General features: G+C 46.3%; 1 protein-coding gene across 5 annotated transcripts in view; it reads left to right on the top strand.

Annotated features, from left to right (window-relative positions):
* Positions 1-20,268, top strand: part of MCTP1 (multiple C2 and transmembrane domain containing 1) — a 1,184,139-nt gene that overhangs the window by 461,152 nt on the left and 702,719 nt on the right. For 4 of the 5 annotated variants that reach the window (XM_073624521.1, XM_073624523.1, XM_073624524.1 and 1 more), the window contains exon 7: positions 6,522-6,560. The exons of the other annotated variant lie outside the window; for it this stretch is intronic. In XM_073624521.1, the coding sequence (XP_073480622.1) occupies positions 6,522-6,560 (39 nt within the window). The remainder of the gene's footprint in view (positions 1-6,521; positions 6,561-20,268) is intronic. 5 annotated transcript variants of the gene reach the window in all.

Below are 20,268 nucleotides of genomic sequence, written 5' to 3'. Positions count from 1 at the left end.
GGGGGCTCCCGGATTCTGATAAGCCCCCCGCCCGCAGACCCCGACAACCAGCGGCCAGGGTTGTTGGGAAGACGCCCTTGTCCTCATCAACATGGGGACAAGGTGCTTTGGGGTGGGGGGGCCCCGCAGGGCGCCCCCTCCCCAAAAGCACCCACCCCCATGTTGAGGGCATGCGGCCTGGTACAGTTCAGGAGGGGGGGCGCTTGCTCGTCCCCACCCCCTCCACCCCCTTTCCTGACCGGCCGGGCTGCGTGCTTGGATCGGGGTCTGGTATGGATTTTAGGGGGGACCCCACGCCGTTTTTTCAGCGTAGGGGGTTCCCTTTATAACCCATACCAGACCTAAGGGCCTGGTATGACCCGCGACGGGGCTCGCAAGGTGTCAATCTCACCAATAAAAGCGGCAAGATTGACTTCCTTTTCTAGTCCCGTCGTACCTGAGTCACGTTCAAAATGAACGGACTTGTCCGTGTGTGGGCAAGTCCGTTCATTCTGAAAGTCCACCGTAACTCCGGCGAAAGTCCGTCGGAAAGACAGGCGGACATAGCCCGCCGGAAAGTCCGGTCGTGTGTGGGCAAGTCCGTCCGTTTTAAAGTCCGGCGCACCTGGCGGACAAAGTCCGTCGGAAAGTGTGCCGGACTAAGTTTGCCAGAAAGTCCGATCGTGTGTACGCGGCATTAGTCTAAGTTTAAGTCTAAATTGATTGGAAGGGAAGCTATGACTACTTGATTGCAGATTTAAATAATGCCATGGGTAATAAAATTGAAGCGTGTATGACAAATATAAGTATCAGAGTACATTACACAATTCAGTTTCTGGCAAAATAGTGTCATCGGATTGTAACATCACATTACAGTTTTAGGTAGGACAGCATGTCAGGTTTATCTTGTCCCATCTAAGGTGTCAAGCAGAACGAGACGCACTGACCTTATATGACAGTAAGCACAGTTTTAATTAAATGTCACACTCCACAGGGATGAGCATACACCTAAATGACACTTCACTGAGTCATTTGGCAGCAACTACAGAGCAAAGAACTTCCACTGTATACAATTAAAACCGAAATTGCCTGATTCCTTTTGGCTTCTGTGATTTTAATTTGGAAAGCCCATATATTTCATACTGATGACCAAAGTTTAGAACTCTTGTCCTCATGTACTTGTCCTCAAAGATCTTTAAAAAAAAACTTCTACATATAGGGCAAATATAACTGGATGACTTTTGGTTTACTAAAGCACAGTGTATCATACCCATCTGCATTTTTTTGTGCATGTGACTGGGTGATAATCTAGGAAAGCATTTGGGAGACAAAGACAGTAACATAATAAGAAGTACGAAACAAGGACCTTCATGGCAGGTGTTATTTTATTGAAAGATACACAGTTCAAAAAACTGAAAATGACATTACATTAACATGTTAAAGATTTGATGAGAATTTTGTGACTGGTCCTTCATATACTATAATGTTGTTACATTCAAGATGGTGCATAGCCTGGCAGTGTCGTAGAGCCTGGTGATATAGCGGGTATATAGCAGGTTGTAACACAATCAATAGTTGCATGGCTATGAAGGCACTAGCCTGTGGGCTCAGGGTACCAGGCTGGTGGCCATAGGGGTGTGGGTTTTTTTTTTATATTTTTTACAAATAATTAATGCAAAACAAAAGCTACAAAATGGTAAACTTGAATGGATTCTACAATATTTGCAAATATACCAAGAATGAATTGAAATTGGTGTTTACATGATTTAGTGTGCTCTTTTTTGTCATAATTTGCTGTAGGCCCTTGTCTTTATATCAGGGCGGCAAACTTTGCCATTGAACCACGATAAATATTTCTGGGTAGATCTGTTTTGGAATTAGATAGCACTATAAATTATTATAAAAAAATACAGTATGCAAACAATTCTGACATAGTGATACACAACTTGAAAAAGCAATCATTAAAATGAAATGTCTTTCCTGTCTTCATCAGAAGTATTATTATGGCTGAAATAACAGTAGCAGCATTGCACTTTTAACTCATGCAGCTCGCCTGAACATTTTTAGACTTTTTTTGTAACATCCAGTCTGGTGGAACTTGTTTTTTATACTAGAAAACTCAGTCCTTTTAGGTCTTTTGTAAAGGGTTTTAAAGTGACTTGTTACTTGTATCAAAATGTACTAAATAACAAAGCCTGCAAAGTGCAGCCATATACCTTTAAAGTTGAGTATGCTATTGCCATAGTCCTCATAGGACTATGTGCATCAATAGAATAACATAACCCTGTGGCCTAAGATGGCAAGGCACACATCTGCTCTTCCCTCCTCCTCCCCTCCCCTTCTCCAAGCTAACAGATTGACTGGAACTGCACCGTCCAGTATTAACTGTTTCCAGTGAAGACCAGAAGTTCAGAGAAGCAGCACTAAAATCGCAGGGGCCAGCAACATTGAAAGTTGTAAACTGCTAGGGTAAGGATTTTAATAAAAAGTTTAATATTATTAAACTAAAAATGCTGAGGGTTTAATACAACTTTAAATGGGTTCTTCGCCCTGTAAACAAAAATGTAAAAGTCAGCAGCTACAAATACTGTAGCTGCTAACTTTTAAAAAATAGACACTTATAGACACTTACCTGTCCCAGGATCCAGCAATGTCCTCACCTGGCCTGGCTCTTTGATGGTCTTCAGGATCAGCCATCTGAATCTCAACTGTGGGCAGCCAACTGTGACTCCTCTGCCTCTGATCTCTGATCCCATCTATCCCTCTGCCTCTGATCCCATCTATCACTCTGATCCCACCATCCCTCTGGCTCTGATCCCACCATCCATCTGCCTGATCCCATCTATGAAAGACAAAACAGAACATTCCATAGCTCAACTCACCAACCAGTCTGCCAACTGACCAAATTAACCTGTCCAACAGTCTGCGTTAAAAACAGGGGTTTAGTTAGCACGCATTTGCAAATGCATGTATAAGCTGCAAGGCCTCTTCACGGCACCCTGTGTATGCTTGCAGTCCTAATGCTACTGAATTTTTAAGCGTCTTTCATGTGATAGCCCTTCCATGTGCTCCTTGCTGTGACGGACAGTTATAGGTGGGGGCAGGAGCCATTTGTTTGTTACTGATCCCATCTATCCCTCTGCCTCTGATCCCAACATCCCTCTGCCTCTGATCCCAACATCCCTCTGCCACTGGAGAAAAATTTTGTTTTTCTGACTGCTTGAATTTTCGGATAAAAAGTTTTTAACCATGCACTGTAATCGTGATGCATCGCGGAATCAAATCGAATCGTGGACAGGATAATCGTAATCGAATCGTGAGACCAGTGAAGATGCACACCCCTAGTGGATGTGAAGGCCTGGGTTGCAGTCTCCGCTCTAATTCATCCCAAAGGTTTTCTATTGGGTTGGCTGCATTTTGAGTGTGCCATCCAGTTCTGGGCACCAGTCCTCAGGAAGGATGTGCTGGAACTGGAGAGAGTCCACAGAAAGTCAACAAAGCTAATAAAGGGAATGGAGGACCTCAGCTATGGGGAAAGACTACAAGCATTGAACTTATTCTTTCTGGAGAGGAGACGCTTGAGAGGGGATATGATATTAATGTACAAATACCGTAATGGTGACCCTAGCATAGGGAAAAAAATATTCAGTGAAAGAGAATTTAAAAAGACACGCGGCCATTAACAAAAACTGGAGATGCGGTTGAACCTTAAACTGCATAGAAGGTTCTTTAATGTCAGAGCGGTAAGGATGTGGAATTCTCTTCCACAACCAGTGGTATCAACAGAGAGCATCAATAGTTTAAAAAAACTATTAGATGGGCACCTTAACGACCACAACATACAGGGGTATATGATGTACTACTGACATAAACATACACACACACACACATCATAGTTTAAACTGAATGGACTGGTGTCTTTTTTTTCAACCTCACCAACTATGTAACTATGTAATATGTATCAGGGGTTCACCTGCAACCATGCGCATTTGCACACAGCTGCAGGGTGTTTGTGGCCCTTCCATATTCACTTGAGTGGCTTGCATTCAGCGAGCTTCCCACCGAACATGACAGGAGTTGAAATTTTTTGCTGTGGATGTGACACAAAGCATTGCGATCGTGGCATGTAAACACCCCCATCAGCTGCCTTAAGAGGGAAGGATGTTAGTAGGTGTTAAAAATGTGGCATTTTTAACTCCCCCCTCCCCCGCAAACCACAAGCCCTATAGCTGGGTATACACAGTCAATTCTTTTTTCGCAGGTGCTGATCGAATGCTGGTTTTCAGCGTGACTGTTTGGCAGAAGCCAGTTGTTGGAACGGCCTCTGTTGAACAGACATCAGCACACATGGACCATGAGTTGACTGGTTCCTGCTGAACTGGCCAATTTTCCATTTGTGTATACTCTGCTTTATTCTCACAGGGGCTGCAGAGAACAGAACACAGTAAATGCTACGTAAACTGACCACTCCACAGATACCATTTGTTATTCTACTAAGTCTGTTTAGAGAATATGAGCAACACAAACTATTTCCTTCTTTTTATGAAAGAGCCCTAGTGAGGGGTGGCTGACATCAGATAATACTATATAACACAAAAAGCTTTCTGCTTGTCCACCTTTCTACCTCACTATATATGACAAATATGGCTGCACGTCATCTGTGGGTTCCTGTGATGTGAGTGCATGAAGGAATGGTTTACTTTGTACACCTGCTTGCTGAACTTGAAGTACAAACTTGATGTGTTTTTTCTTGTTTTTTGTTCCTTTCAGTATCATTGCATGCCTGTGATTTCTATTCAGCCAGAGGGTCTCACCAAGTACTGGCCTATAAAGACATATTCAGGGTGAATGTACAGTGCTGTTCAGAGCTGTGTTAAGCTCCAGATATAAAATATCATTAGTGTGATGAAAATACATTTTTAAAGCTTAGCTCCAGCCAGAACTTAATTTTGTACAGAGGGAAGAGTTAGAATCTTTGCCAGGTTTTTATGGTGTTCCCCTGGGACAGGTTTACCCTTACTTGCTGTCCCTGACTGAAAGTTACAGGATAACTCGCCGATAGCCAAATGGCCAGCAACAAAGACACATTTATATTGGGGAGGGGGATGTGTTGTAACATCTGTTTTATTGCCCTCTGTCATTGTGTCCCTGTGATATCAGCACTGCCTCCTGGGAGGTTGATTTACTAAATCTGGAGAGTGCAAAATCTGGTGTAGCTCTGCAAAGAAGCCAATCAGCTTCCAGGTTTTTTTTTTTGTCAAAGCTTAAAGTAGTTGTAAAGGCAGAAGGTTTTGTTTATCTTAATGCATTCTATGCATTAAGATAAAAAACCTTTCTGTTTGCAGCAGCCACCATAATACTTACCTGAGGTCCCTCTCTGTCCAGCGATGTCCACGAGTGTCTTAGCTGACCGAGATTCTCCTTCCTAATTGGCTGAGACACAGCAGCGGCGCTATTGGCTCCCGCTGCTGTCAATCAAAGTCAGCTAGTCAATCAGGGGAGACAGGGTGCGGGGCCAGGTCAGGGCTCCGTGTCTGAATGGACACAGGGAGCTGTGACTCAGCTTGGGTGCCCCCTTAGCAAGCTAGGGTGGCATGTGACCAACACAGGGCCAATCAGCACTGTCCAGCCAGAGGGTCAGGGGTCATGCAGCCTTATAGGATCGTCAGAAGAGAATGGAAACTCCTCCTACAAGCTTTAACCAGTGCTCGGAAGGACACTGATAGAGGTCACAAGACTGCTATACTGTATACTGCTGATTAATTTAATATTTACTAAAATAATTGCATTTCCATGTTCTGTGTACTGTGGGAGATCAGATATCATGATTGCAGGGTCCTGGGTTTAGCAACACTTTATTCAAACATACTGAAGTTAGAAGCTGATTGGCTACCATGCACAGCTGCACCAGATTGTGCACTTTCCAGTTTTAGTAAATCAACTCCATGGCGTCATTAGGATAGAAAACGAGGTAATATCTCCCCAATGAGGACACTTAAAGAAATATAAACTTGACAAAAGTTCTGACTCTTACAATTAAAAAAAAAAAAAAAGACTGTTTTGGCTGGAGGTTTTACCTTGCATTTTGTTTGACAATGTGCTGAAAATACATTTAAATTTTAAATACTATTTACATTTTCTTATATGTAAATATTTTAAGTTACGGTAAAGAAAATACAAATCAATAATTTCCTTCAAAATATGTATTTGTATCCAAGTGCTGACATTTTATGAAATTTTTTTTAATATTCAAGCCTAGGTTCTTGGTGTCTGAATCCAAACATGCCACTAAGGAGAAAATAAATGAACTAGATGAATAAATCAAGATTAGACTGATATATACAGTCCAAAATGTATACTAATAGACACAGGAATGTGACCTCAGTATAGAAAGATGAACCTTCTGGTATTCATATTTGATGATACATTTAATTGCCCTGAATACAGATCACTGAGTAGGCCTTTCCATAGAACGATGGTCCCTCTGGCAGCTCTACCGCATGGTCAAATAAAAATAAAATTACACTTTATTTTGTTTGCAGACAACTATAATTAAGAAGAATTGGAAAAGATCAAGTAAGGTAATTGGTGGCACATGAAAACGGAATTCTAAAGCAGATCATAGATTGAGCAGTTTTCTTTCCTTCCACCATGGGTGAAAGGAAAGAAAATAGCTTGATTCCTCCATCAACGCAGTCAGTACTGATAGGGGAATCCCTCCCGCAGCGCTATTGTTTTCTGCTGGTGGGGAGCCTTTCCTGCCAGCAGAACACAATGATCACTGTTGGCGGCTACAGCCACCATCAATGATAGCATAAAAAAGTCTTACGGGCTGGTTGTAATGTATTTGATCGATTCATCTGACAATGGCTGCTGTAGTTATGGTATTCTCCTATAATGTGTTTGGTATTTGAGCGTTGAGCAAGAATCTGACCTTTCATGGCTTCCCAGTAAACTGTTTATATGTAACATGTTTTGTGCACTAACCTAGCTTGTTTGCCTGTAAATAACAGCTGCTCATATTGCTTCCTGACAAAGCTTTTATTATACTGCCTATAAGATGAGAACATGGATCATTGCATTCTTTATTCAATGTCTAAAGTGATTTTGTCATTATGAAGCTCAACTCTGGGTGGTTTTATTGTGCTTCTCTTTTTTCTGGTGTTTTCAGGCAGGTAAGATGCCATACAGAATCCTCCTCTGATTTTCTTTGGCAGAGATGCAGGTGTCACTGATTCAATGATGTCAGCAACACTCTCTGGATCATTATATGTAAGCGCAGGTTGCTGTAGTGATCCCCTGCACTCACAACATGTCCTCAATCTTCTGGGTTAAATGACGCTGATGATAGAGTTACCTTAAAGCCTAATTGAATCCTCATTTTAATCAGCTTAATACATTACAGGGGCATCAATACAAAAGATGTTAGATTAATTTCCTTTCCAAAGCAGTCACAGATTGAGTAGAAAAGCCCACTACTTGCCACCAGCTGCAGAGTGGGACCCTTGTTTTTTGTGGAGAAACAGTGGTCTTGTTGCAGAGGTCTGACATGCCCCCTACTGATTCGGACGTATAGCTCTGCAATTAGCCAAGTGCATGCTCCCCACTGATTGGAGAGCTCTGGCTCTGAATTATCAGGGTGTGTACTGAACCTCTGGAGGGAGATTACTGCTTCTCCACAAAGAGCAAGGGTCCCACTCTGCAGCATGCTGTTAAGACATAGGCTTTTTTACTCACTGTTTTTTATAGAAGACAAACTATTTTGATTCATCTAAAATGTACTGTATTTAGCCAATTTAAACAAAAAGATCACTTGGGTTTTAACGCCACCTCCTGGCAGTCTTTTAGGGGGGCTTTAATAAAAGGAATCGATGGCTGCACACCGAGGTAGTGATGAATCTCTTCACAGAAAGAAGAGATTCATGAAAAGAAAATTCCGCTCCAGGTGAGTGATGGAACCAGGTAGGCTGGGGAATGGACTCCTCCCAGGGGTGCTAGCCTCAGCTCGCCGGCCATGCAATTTGGATAAAAGGAATGGATGGCTGCCCGAGTCACTGGATTTGATTGACAGCAGCGGGAGCCAATGGTGCTCATGCACATTCCTGGATCAGATCAGGCTCAGGCAAGAAAAAGGGGAGGGGGCTGGGGGGAGCTGCAGCACAGACGGTTTTTCACCTTAATGCATAGAATGCATGAGGCTTGTATTTGTACTGCAGAGATCTCTTCACATATTGTGTCGATCTTATTTTTGAAGTGATTGGTGATCTTTGGGGCAGTGAATGAGTTAGTGGGTGAAGTTAGTGGAAGACAAAGTAGAGAGTTAAATGTAGAGAAGACTTCACAGGGACAGGGTGATAGGTTGGTAATGAGAGTTATAAAATGTCTGCTTGGCAGTGAGGAGGCAGCAAGTTCATTTTGGAGGGCAGATTTATATTGGTTGAAATCGTTCTGAGACATAGTCTTTTGCCACAGTCGCTCAACAGCACAGCTACATTTTTTTTGTGTCATCTGTTTGCCAAGGTTGTAGGGGTCAGGGCCTGATTCTAAGTGGAGTGGGTGGGGCCAGTGTATCTAGGGAGGATAACAGTGACGTGTTGTAGACAGAAGTGGCTAGGTTGGGGCAGGACAGGGGTGAGCGTTTGTCAAAGAGGTGGTCAGTAGTAGAGAAGAGAATGGGTTGAGATAGCTAAGGTTTCTACAGATAATTGTTAGGCGGTTGGAAGGAGAGATGGTGGAAGGGAGGGAGAGAATGAAAGTAATAAGGTAGTGATCAGAGAGAGGGAAAGGATTGTTGGATAGGTTGCATGGAGAGCATAGGGGGGAGAACACAAGGTTGAGGGTGTTGCCATCAGAGTGAGTAGAAGCATGTATTCATTGCTTCAAGTCAAAGGAGAAGGTTAGGCTGAGAAGTTTAGAAGTAGCAGGAGAGTTAGTACTAACAGGGATGTTGAAGTCAGCGAGAATGTTTGTGGGAATTTTAGAAGAGAGTAAGTAGGGTAGCCAGGCAGAGAAGTCATCAAGAAAGGAAGATACTGGTCCAGGGGCCGGTAGATCACAGCTATCCTTAGAGAAACTGGAGAGAAAAGATGAATGCAATATGCCTCAAATGAGTAGAGTGACAGAGAGGGAGGATTCCCACTCCCCCGTCCTTTTGTCCAATGGGTCTGGGTGAGGAGGGAGAATGAGTCCAGGCAGGGCCACCATGGGAGAGGGCAGCAGCGGAAGCATTGGCTCCCACTCCTTTCAATCAAACTCAGTTAGCCAATCAGGATAGAGGGGACGGGGCCGAACCACAGCTCCATGTCTGAATGGATGCACAGAGCTGCAAATAAGCTCAGTTGCCCCCATAGCAAACTACTTGCTGTGGGGGCACTCAACAGGAGGGAGGGGCCAGGAGCTCCAGCTAGGGACCCGAGAAGAGGAGGATCCAGGTTGCACTGTGCAAAACCACCGCAAAAAGCAGGTAAGTAAGTTTGTTATTTTAATAGAAAAAAAACAAGACTTTACAATCACTTTAAGGAGAGAGGAGGGGTAAAGAGCACATGTTACAGAGTGGATGGAGAGCTGAAGGGGTAAACAAAGTCACCTGTGCTCTTTTTGGTGTTTTTCAAAGTATTTTCCTGTGTATTTTCGCTTTGTGCAATCGCTGAAGTGCAGAGTTGGAAGTGCTCCCACTTAAATAAATAACCACCACTTATAGAAAGAACACCAGCAGCAAATGTGCCTCCCTGTAAAGGTGGCTCAGCTTTATACTGTTAGGGCATAGTTGCCAACATTGTCTAAAAATTTACTTTTTTGTCTGTAGGCGCGGTCTTAATATAATTAGGGGGCGGGCATTTGTTTGTAAGTGTGAAATAGCGTGAAGGAGGAAACGGCAGCACACAAAAAGTGGGCGTGGTTTAAATTTGTGGGCATGTCTCAAATGGGGTGTGGTTCAAGTCTGAGATGAATGAAGGATGGAGGAAGGAAGAAAGAAAGAAGGAAAAATAGAGAGGGAAGAAGAGAGAAGGAAAGAAAGAGGGATGGAGGAACAGCAGGCCCAGATCCTACACCACAATAGGAATATGTGTATTCCAGAAAGTTTTACTATCAACAGATAAAGATTCTCGAAACATCTGGTGTTAGCGCTTCAATCATCACGGCACCATGGTTGTTATGGTGTCAGGATGATTAAAGCGCATCTTTTTTATTATTAAATAACTCCAAAAGACATGCTGGTAGGTTAATTGGCTTCTGTTCAAAATTGGCCCTAGTATATGAATGCGAGTTGGGGACCTTGGATTGTGGGCTCCTTGAGGGTAGGGACCAATGTGAGTGTGCAATGTATGTGTGGAGTGCTGCGTAAATTGACAGCGCTATATGGGTACCTTAAATGAATAGGGATAATTGTAGACATGCACCCACACTCACTCAGGTTGAACTGGATGGACTGGTGTCTTTATTCAACCTTACTAAATATGTAAATATGTAAATTGTAATATCAAATGAAATAGTTGAGCTCACCATAATTCAGAATCAGTGGGAGCCCCAAGCGTGTCACTTGCCACCAGATGCCATGAGGTGTCCCCAGCGGAGTCCCTCCTTATATCAGGCATTCCCAGCGGAGTCCCTCCTTACATCAGGCATTCCCTGTAGAGTCCCTCCTTACATCAGGTGCCCCCGGTAGAGTCCCTCCTTATATCAGGCATTCCCAACGGAGTCGCTCCTTACATCAGGTGCCCCTAGTAGAGTCCCTCCTTACATCAGGCATTCCCAGCAAAGTCCCTCCTTATATCAGTCATTCCCAGCGGGGTCCCTCCTTACATCAGGCATTCCCAGCAGAGTCCCTCCTTACATCAGGCATTCCCAGCAGAGTCACTCCTTACATCAGGTGCCCCCAGCAGAGTCCCTCCTTACATTAGGCATTCCCAACGGAGTCGCTCCTTACATCAGGTGCCCCCAGCAGAGTCCCTCCTTACATCAGGCATTCCCAGCATAGTCCCTCCTTACATCAGGCATTCCCAGCAGAGTCCCTCCTTACATCAGGCATTCCCAGCGGAGTCCCTCCCTCCATCAGGCATTCCCAGCAGAGTCCCTCCTTACATCAGCTGTCCCCAGTAGAGTCCCTCCTTACATCGGGTGTCCCCAGTAGAGTCCCTCCTTACATCAGGTGTCCCCTGTAGAGTCCCTCCTTACATCAGGTGCCCCAGTAGAGTCCCTCCTTACATCAGGTGTCCCCTGTAGAGTCCCACCTTACATCAGGTGCCCCCAGTAGAGTCCCTTCTTACATCAGGTGTTCCCAGTAGAGTCCCTCCTTACATCATGCATTCCTAGCAGAGTACCTCCTTACATTAGGCATTCCCAGCAGAGTCCATCCTTACATCAGGTGCCCCCAGCAGAGTCCCTCCTTACATCAGGCATTCCCAGCATAGTCCCTCCTTACATCAGGCATTCCCAGCAGAGTCCCTCCTTACATCAGGCATTCCCAGCGGAGTCCCTCCTTCCATCAGGCATTCCCAGCAGAGTCCCTCCTTACATCAGCTGTCCCCAGTAGAGTCCCTCCTTACATCAGGCATTCCCAGCAGAGTCCCTCCTTACATCAGGTGCCCCCAGTAGAGTCCCTCCTTACATCAGGTGCCCCCAGTAGAGTCCCTCCTTACATCAGGTGCCCCCAGTAGAGTCCCTCCTTACATCAGGTGCCCCCAGTAGAGTCCCTCCTTATATCAGGTGTCCCCAGTAGAGTCCCTCTATACATCAGCTGTCCCCAATAGACTCACTCCTTACACCAGGTGTCCCCAGTTACCAGTGGCATCATTGGGTTGGTGTCACCCGGTGCGGAAAAACATGGCGTTACCCCCTCCGCAGTATAGATCCCCCTCCCTCAGTACTGACCCCCATCCCACAGTATGGATCCCCGCTCACTAAGTACAGACCCCCCTCCCTCAGTGCAGACCCCCTCCATAAGTATAGACCTCCTCAGGATAAACCACCCCCTCCTCCATCAGTACAGACCCCCCTGGACAAACCACCCCCACCTCCCCATCAGTACAGACCCCCCAGGACAACACCCATCTGTACAGACCCCCCAGGACAACTCATCCCCTCCGTCTGTACAGACCCCCCAGGACAACCCCCCCCTCCATCTGAACAGACCCTCCAGGACAACTCACCCCCTCCATCTGTAGAGACCCCCCAGGACAACCCCCCCATCTGTACAGACCCCCCAGGACAACTCACCCCCCTCCATATGTACAGACCCCCCAGGACAATCCCCCCCTCCATCTGTACAGACACCCCCCCGGACAATTCACCCCCCTCCATCTGTACAGACACCCCCCCAAGACAATTCACCCCCCCTCCATCTGTACAGACCCCCCTAAGACAACTCAGTATCCTAATCTGTACAGACCACCCCAGGACAACTCACCCCCCTCCATCTGTACAGACCCCCCCCCCCAGAACAACCCCCCATCTGTACAGACCCCCACCAGGACAACTCACCCCGGGACAACTCATCCCCCCATCTGTACAGACCCCCCAGGACAATTCACCCCCCTCCATCTGTACAGACACCCCCCCATCTGTACAGACCCCCACCAGGACAACTCATCCCCCCATCTGTACAGACCCCCCAGGACAACTCACCCCCCGGACAATTCACCCCCCTCCATCTGTACAGACACCCCCCAGGACAATTCACCCCTCTCCATCTGTACAGACCCCCCCCAGGAGTACAGACCCCCCCCCATTCATGGCACCAGGGCGTGCAGCCGCCTGGAGAGTTACTTCCTCAGACTGTCACTGACAGAGTCTCAATCAGACAGGGATAGCGCAGTGCTGGGACCCAGGACTCTCCATCAGGCCTTGGCGCCACTCAGGATGGTGACTGTGCTCATCTCTGCGCCATTTACAGAACCAAGAGGTGGAGTCTGGGTGGAGCTTCATTTCTATTGGCAGCTGCTTTCATTGCCACCTGGGCTCCGCCTCTTGTTTCTTCTTTACGAGCTGGTCTTCTGTAAAATGGTGACGGAGACAGAATTGTCAGACATGCAAGAAGGCAGAGTTGTAAAGATAAGATCAGGTCATAATTTAAGTAAGTTTATTTTCAAAAGGAGAAAATAAACATCACAATGTGGACAGGGCTACAGATTAATAAGCAGCAGCAACATTATAGATGAAACACACAACTCTCCTTTCCCGGACGTTCAATGGCCCATGGAGCCCCAGGGATCCCGCTGTATAGCTACACTCAAGCCCTCCAGCCTTAGCAAGATGGTGGTGCTTTCCAGAGTAGTTCCAGGAAGCCGAGTGGTCAGAGCATGTGTAAGGTTAGTGACCAAACGGATGTCTTGGGGGCGGGGCCAGACGACTTGCTACAGGATTTAAACTGTTGAAGTTTCAGTATAATACTGCCTCACCAGAGACAGTGTGCTAGTGCTGCTGTTATTGCAAGCAGGAGAGTGAGGTAGGCAGGCCTGCCTGCTGTGGAGCTTGTTGGCTGTGTGAACCATGGATGACCTGTCTTCCTGTGCTTTCTTAACAGTCTGCATCTCCTATTGTTGCAAATGAGGCAGTGCCAACCCCAAAAGACCAGCGTATGCCGACAAGGAAGAAGGCTCACCCACTGCTACGCAGAATGGACGTTTTCCGATTTTTGGCACTTGTGTTACCAAAAAAAAAAAAAAACACATCTGTTAAGAAAGCACAGGAAGACAGGTCATCCATGGTTCACACAGCCAACAAGCTCCACAGCAGGCAGGCCTGCCTACCTCACTCTCCTGCTTGCAATAACAGCAGCACTAGCACACTGTCTCTGGTGAGGCAGCATTATACTGAAACTTCAACAGTTTTTTTTTTTGTTTGCCAGCTCATCAAGACACCATTCATCTCCCTGCTCAGAGAGAAGCCGGTCAGAACAAGGGTACCGCTTTAGGTCCAGGGGTAGCCAGCGCAGAGAAAGTTCAAGAGACTGACGTGATCGGTGGAAGTCCAGATGCCGCAGCTCCCCTGTGAGGACCCGAAGCCCATCCCACTATCCTCAACCTGGGCCCCAGATGTGCTGGGCTTGTGCAATAGAGTCGCTTTCTGGCAAAACAGTTTGCATAATCTGCCTTAAGGAGCTAACCAAGGATAAGGAAGCAGGGAAAGGGGAGATGGTGTCTCTTATGAAAGAAGCATTTAAAGATACGCTAAAGTCATTTGCTGAACAGCTGTAACCATCACATCAGCAAGCCCCTTCTGTGTCCCAAGTGACTACGCCTCAGCTAAGATCCGGGGCCGAAGAGGCCCAGGCGCTACCCAGATCAGTGTTCGAAGACTCGTCTGGAGAGGAACGGGATGCAGGTTATGAAGGGTTCGATTTCAAAATGGTACAGCCCTTCCTTAAGGATTTCAGGGAGCCCTTACAATTGGAAGATGTAATCAAGGAGCCGCTGAAGAAATAGCAATGCTATTTTAAGAACAGGAAGAGAGAGGGGCTCACCTTCCCCTTCATGGATGAAATTAAAAGCATAATAGAAGATGAGTGGAGGCAGCCAGAGAAAAACACTTTTTTTTGGAGCCGCCTAGCCAAGTTTAAAAAGGAGGATGTTAAACATCTGGAAGACCCACCTGTAGTCGACGCAGCCCTGTTGCGTCTAGCTAGGCATGTTACATTGCGACGATGCGGTCTCTTTCAAGGACATCCTCGATAGGAGGGTAGACTTGGACCTGAAAAAAGTCTACACAGTTGCAGAAGGGGCATGCAAGCCATCGATAGCCCTGGCAGCAATCTCCAGAGCCATGGAGGTTTGGATAGAATTCAAAATCAGCCATTGCCAGCGATCGGGAGAAAACTGAGATATTGTCATCGCTCAACAACCTAAGGCTGACAGCAGGGTTCATGGCGGAAGCCACCATTGACATAATCAAATCCCTGGCACATGACTTCCTTGGCACAGTCACAGCAAGATGCGCCTTGTGGCTCAGACCTTGGGTGGCAGACCCATCCTCCAAACAAGGCTGGTGCATGATCCTCTTCGAGAGAGGGAGAGAAATATCCTATAGGCCAGGGAGGGAGATCCGCGGGCCTTGGAATACTCCCTTGGGGTCGAAACAGAAGAAGTCAGTCACCCCAGCGGGCTGGGAGCCCCAGAAGCTATTTTGATGGTGTCCCTATCCATGCTTCCTCGGTGGGAGCCAGGCTGCTCAGTTTCTGGCAAGTATGGACGGAGAAAGTCCGGGACCGCTGGGTGCTCTCCACCATAAAAACGGGGCATTTCTGGGAGTTTCTCGAGAAACCAAAGACAAACTTCATACCGACTGCTCTCCCCTCATGGTCCCTGAAAAAGGAGATTCTGCTTTAGTACGTGAACACACTCCTACTACAGTGGACAATAGAACCATTGAATAGAACCAGTGTGCACAAGGCAGATGGTCTCACCCACCAAAGGAAATTGTGGCCAACAGGTTGGGGCTGAGGGCGGCATATCAAGCTCTCCTGGCCTTTGCCCAGGTAATCCTTGGGGGCTTGGTTCCCCTAAAGATGGACAACGTAACGGGCGTAGCCTATATCAAGAGGCAGGGAGGCACTCAGAGCCTGTCCCTCCTGAAAGAGGTGGAACCCATAATGAATTGGGCCCAAGAGAACCTGCTTCTCCTCTCAGCAATATATACCCGGACATGCGAGTCTCCAGGCACACTACCTGTCAAGGGCTACAACAACGAATGGTCACTTTTGACACAAGTATTCAGGGAACTAGTAGCCTGGTCTTTTCTACCAGAAATTAACCTCTTTGCATCGGTCAACGCGAAGCTCCCCAGATTCTGCACAAATTCGATTCATCCACGGGCAGCCCTGGTGGACGCTCTGACTGCGAAGTGGGACTTTCAGATAGCTTACAGTCCCCCTCCCCCCCAGCTGTTAATACTGCTCTTTCTGAACAGACTGAGACGGGAAGACATCACAATACTGGCAGTGATCCCAGATTGGCCAAAACGCCCATGGTATGCTCTACGCTTACACATGAATGTCAGGGCGCCTCGGATGTTACTGACAAGGCCAGATCTCCTGAGCCAGGGCCCAGTTCTTCACCCAGTGCTGGAGAAACTCAGGTTAATGGCCTGGAAAATGAAAGGCGGAGGTTCATAAACCTAGGGTGCTCCACAAACGTGGTACAGACCCTCATGAAGGCCCGCAAAAATAGCACAAACAATGTCTGTAATAGAAGCTGGCAAAAGTTCCAAGAGTATGCAGCATCAGCGGGACTCGGGAAGGAAAAACTCAGAGCCTGTCACATCCTTGAGTTCCTGCAGAAGAGCCTAGAAATGGGACTAAGTGCAAGTACGCTCAAAGGCCAAGGCTCAAAGGCCAAGTGTCAGCCATTTCCGCAGTCACGGGAATTCAGTGGGCCTCTAACGAACGAATCATCTGGTTCTTTAAAGCTGTACAGGCAGTCCCAGAGTTACGAACACAATATGGACTGTAGGTTTGTTTGTAAGTGGAATTTGTGTGTAAGCCTGAACACCGCTTGTAAGTGTGTAACTTCCACCTGTGCAGAGATGTGGGATGTTTCGGCTTCCACCTGTGCATGGATGTGGGATGTTTCGGGCGCTTCTGGGGCTCTTCTGGCCATGCAGTACATGTAGTACTGCATTGAGGGATGTGGCAAGATAGCTGCTCGGAGGTATCTAGGACCATCGTAGAGCACAAGCGGCCGGCATTGAGAAGTCGTTCATAACTCGGGTGTTCGTAACTCGGGGACTGACTGTAGTGAAACTAAGGCCTCCCAGAGCACCCGCACTTTCCAAGTGGGACCTGCCACTAGTTCTGAATTTCCTGGCCTCATCCAGGTTCGGCCAAGGAGTGTCGCTGCAGGACTTGACGATGAAAGCATCCTTCCTGGTCGCAATAACCTTGGCCAGGAGGGTCTTGGAAATAGCGGCTCTGGGGGCTAAAGAGTCCTTCGGGGCAGGTAGGGTCATTCTAATGCCGCGTACACATGACTGGACTTTCCGGCAGAAAAGGTCCGACGGAATAATTTCATCGGATATTCCGATCGTGTGTGGGCTTCATCGGACCTTTTCTTTCGAAAAGAGGGGACCTAGAAATAGAACATGTTTTAAATCTTTCCGATGCAATCAATTCCTATCGGGAAAACCGTTCGTCTGTATGCTATGCCGACGGACCAAAAACGACGCAAGGACAGCTATTGGCTACTGGCTATTTATCTTCCTTTTTCTAGTCCCGTCGTATGTGTTGTACGTCGCCGTGTTCTAAACGATCGGACTTTGGTGTGATCGTGTGTACGCAAGTCAGTTTCAGCTGAACTCCGTCAGAAAAACCATCAGTTTATTCTGACGGAAAAAACAGTCATGTGTACACGGCATTAGGCTAGTGCCAGACTTCATTCCTAAGGTAGCCACCAAGTTTCACCTAAGTCAGGAGATAATGCTACCCACCTATTTCCAGGAGGATAGATAAGATATCAGCGCATTGGAAGTGGGCAGAACTTTGAAAGTGTACCTTGAAGCAACCTCTAGCGTCAGAATCTCGGACTTCCCTGTTCGTAATTCCCAATGGAATACGCAAGGGATATAACGCCTCCAGCAGGATCATCGTCACCTGGCTTGTAAAGATGATCGCCATGGCATACAAGGATAAGGGGTTGGCACTTCCAGAGAGAATAACGGCTCACTCCACGAGGAACGTTTCAACATCATGGGCAGCCGCATGTGGCATATCTCCAGAAGTCATATGCAATGCAGCAACCAGATCGTCCATGCACACGTTTGTCTCTCACTACCACATTAACCCGGCAATGTTAACCACAGCTGAATTTGTCAAAACGACTATTTCTGTGGCCGGTGGCCATAATTAAACTAATTTAGCAGCATCCCACCTTTGTATCTAGTTATTTCCCGGTAGTGGCTGAAATGGAGCTGTCAGGAAAACAGAAAATTGTATATCAAATACTTACTGCAATTTTCCTTTCCTGACAAGCTCCATGTCAGTGCAGACTCCCACCCTATGGACAAAGTTCTAGTTATGTACCGCCGTTCAGAGCGTGGGGATCAAATTTATGAGTTAGGTCCTGATTACATGGGGGTGAGCGGGGCCTTACCCGGTGGTGGCTGACATGGAGCTTGTCAGGAAAGGAAAATTGCAGTAAGTATTTGATATACAATTTTCCGTTTTATAGGTTACCATTTTAGAGTTACAGAGGAGGTCTAGTGCCTGAAATATTTCTCCCACTATAACGTTCGAGGCAATACCTCATGTTTGGTGCAAACATCGTTTACATATGTTGGCATGACCTATGTATGTTTTCGCCACTGCACACGAGCAAGGGGGGACGAGGCACCTTAAAAACATTTTTTTTAATTATTGTTAATTATATTATTTATTTATTTTTTTTACACTGTCCCTTTACATTTTTTATCACTTTTATTTCTGTCGCAAGAAATGTAAACTTAAACAACAATAAGCCATGACAGGTCCTGTCATTAAAAACATTAATCTAATACTTTCCAAAAAATAAAATGGTCTTGTTTACATTGGCGTCACAACATCGCTCCGGACCTTCTAGGCCATAGACATGAGCGGGGGCCATCTTTCCTCTGCTAATCTCTATGGCCAGCTACTGCCACTGCTGGATCGCTTCCCAGGCCTCCCGATGAGCCAGGTAAGCCTGAGAACCACCAGATCACTTTTAGTAGGGATGGGCTTAACGACCCCCAGTTCAGTTCGCAACAGAATTTTCGAACATCGCGAAAGTTCGAAACCGAATAACGAACCCCATTGAAGTCTATGGGACCTGTGAAAAATGTGAAAAATCAAAAGTGCCCATTTTGAAGTCTTAAAGAAGTTGTAAACCCTCATGGTTTTTCACCTTAATGCATTCTATGCATTGAAAATGCATCGCCTTCTCCACTGCTCATTTCTTGACTAACAGAAGCCTCAAAACTAAGTTTTCCATGACACTGTAACCTACCAGAGTCAGGAAAAGCATTAGATAAACTCCTCTTTAAGGTGTCCTCAAGAGATTTCATCTTCTACACTCTCTGTGGGGCCAGGATGAGTTCTGGGGCTTTCCCCTTGTAGCGGTAGTTAATGAGGGTTGTCAACAAATAGTGATCCTTCTCCTTTACGGCACGTATTCTTGGGTCCTTTTGCAGACTTTGAAGCATGAGGGAGCCCATGCACCGCAAATTTGCGGAGGCATGAGCAGCAGACTCCTCAGGGCCCTGAGGATTATAGTATCTGGAACTGCCTCCTCCCAGCCACGTACTACTCCTAAGGGTTCTGCGGATGGAAAACCATCTCTTAATGTTTTACATATGTCTTCCTCTGCTTCAATGCTTTCAAAACTGCCAGAATCCTTCTCCTCCCTCTCTTCTTCTGTGTTCTGTGGCATAGGAACAATGGTGTCTGCATAAAGCTGGCCTTGAGAAGAAAGGAAGCCCTCCTCTTCCGCTGCTCTTCCCCAAGTGCCCTGTCTATATTGCCACGCAGATTCTGCTCCAGCAGGAACACAACAGGGATTGTGTCACTGATGCATGCATTGTCATGGCTCACCCTCCTTGTGGCCTCCTCAAATGGTGAGCCGAGCCGTCTTGAGCCTGTCGTTGTGCCATACTCACACAGGTACTCATTGATGCCCCTCTGCTGCATGTGCAGCCAATGCAGCATTGCCAAAGTCGAGTTCCACCTGGTGGGCATGTCATAAATCAGGCGTTTTATGGACAGGTGGAATTCCCACTGAATTTCAGCCAACTGAAGACTGGCTGTAAGTAAATGAAATGAGAATAAAAATGGGCTGCCCTCTAATTTAATGAATGCTATATATCAATGTGGTAAGTGAATCCCAATGATTATAATGTATGAGAGCTCAGTTAATAGCTATCAATGGTGTGGTCTAACCCAAATATTCAGAGGTAACCGAAAAAGGCAATAACACCAGTATATTTTAGATACTGCTAAGTAAGTCATATCCCCCCAGTGGGGTGAATGTATCAGCCAAAGTAGGATATAAAGTAAAGAGTAAAAAAATGGTGAACTGTGTGGTTAAATAGAAAAAAAGTGATAGGTTTCCACAGGATTCAAAAGTTTTGGGACAAGATGGCGCCAGGGATAATGTTGATTGTATAGTAAAAAATTATATGTGCATATAGTGTTGGTGCGATGTCCGTGTTGCCCCTTCCATGTGTATGTACAAAATATATTAATTTGGGTCGTGAGTTACCCCACTGTTCAAAAATATTGGGACAACGTGGCGCTTATGGGACGTGAGATGTCTTACTGTGACACACTACTATAAAACTCCCTGTGTG

This window comes from Aquarana catesbeiana, linkage group LG01 (assembly GCF_042186555.1).
Source record: "Aquarana catesbeiana isolate 2022-GZ linkage group LG01, ASM4218655v1, whole genome shotgun sequence".
Lineage (NCBI taxonomy): Eukaryota > Metazoa > Chordata > Amphibia > Anura > Ranidae > Aquarana > Aquarana catesbeiana.
This window is presented reverse-complemented; position numbering and strand designations above follow the sequence as displayed.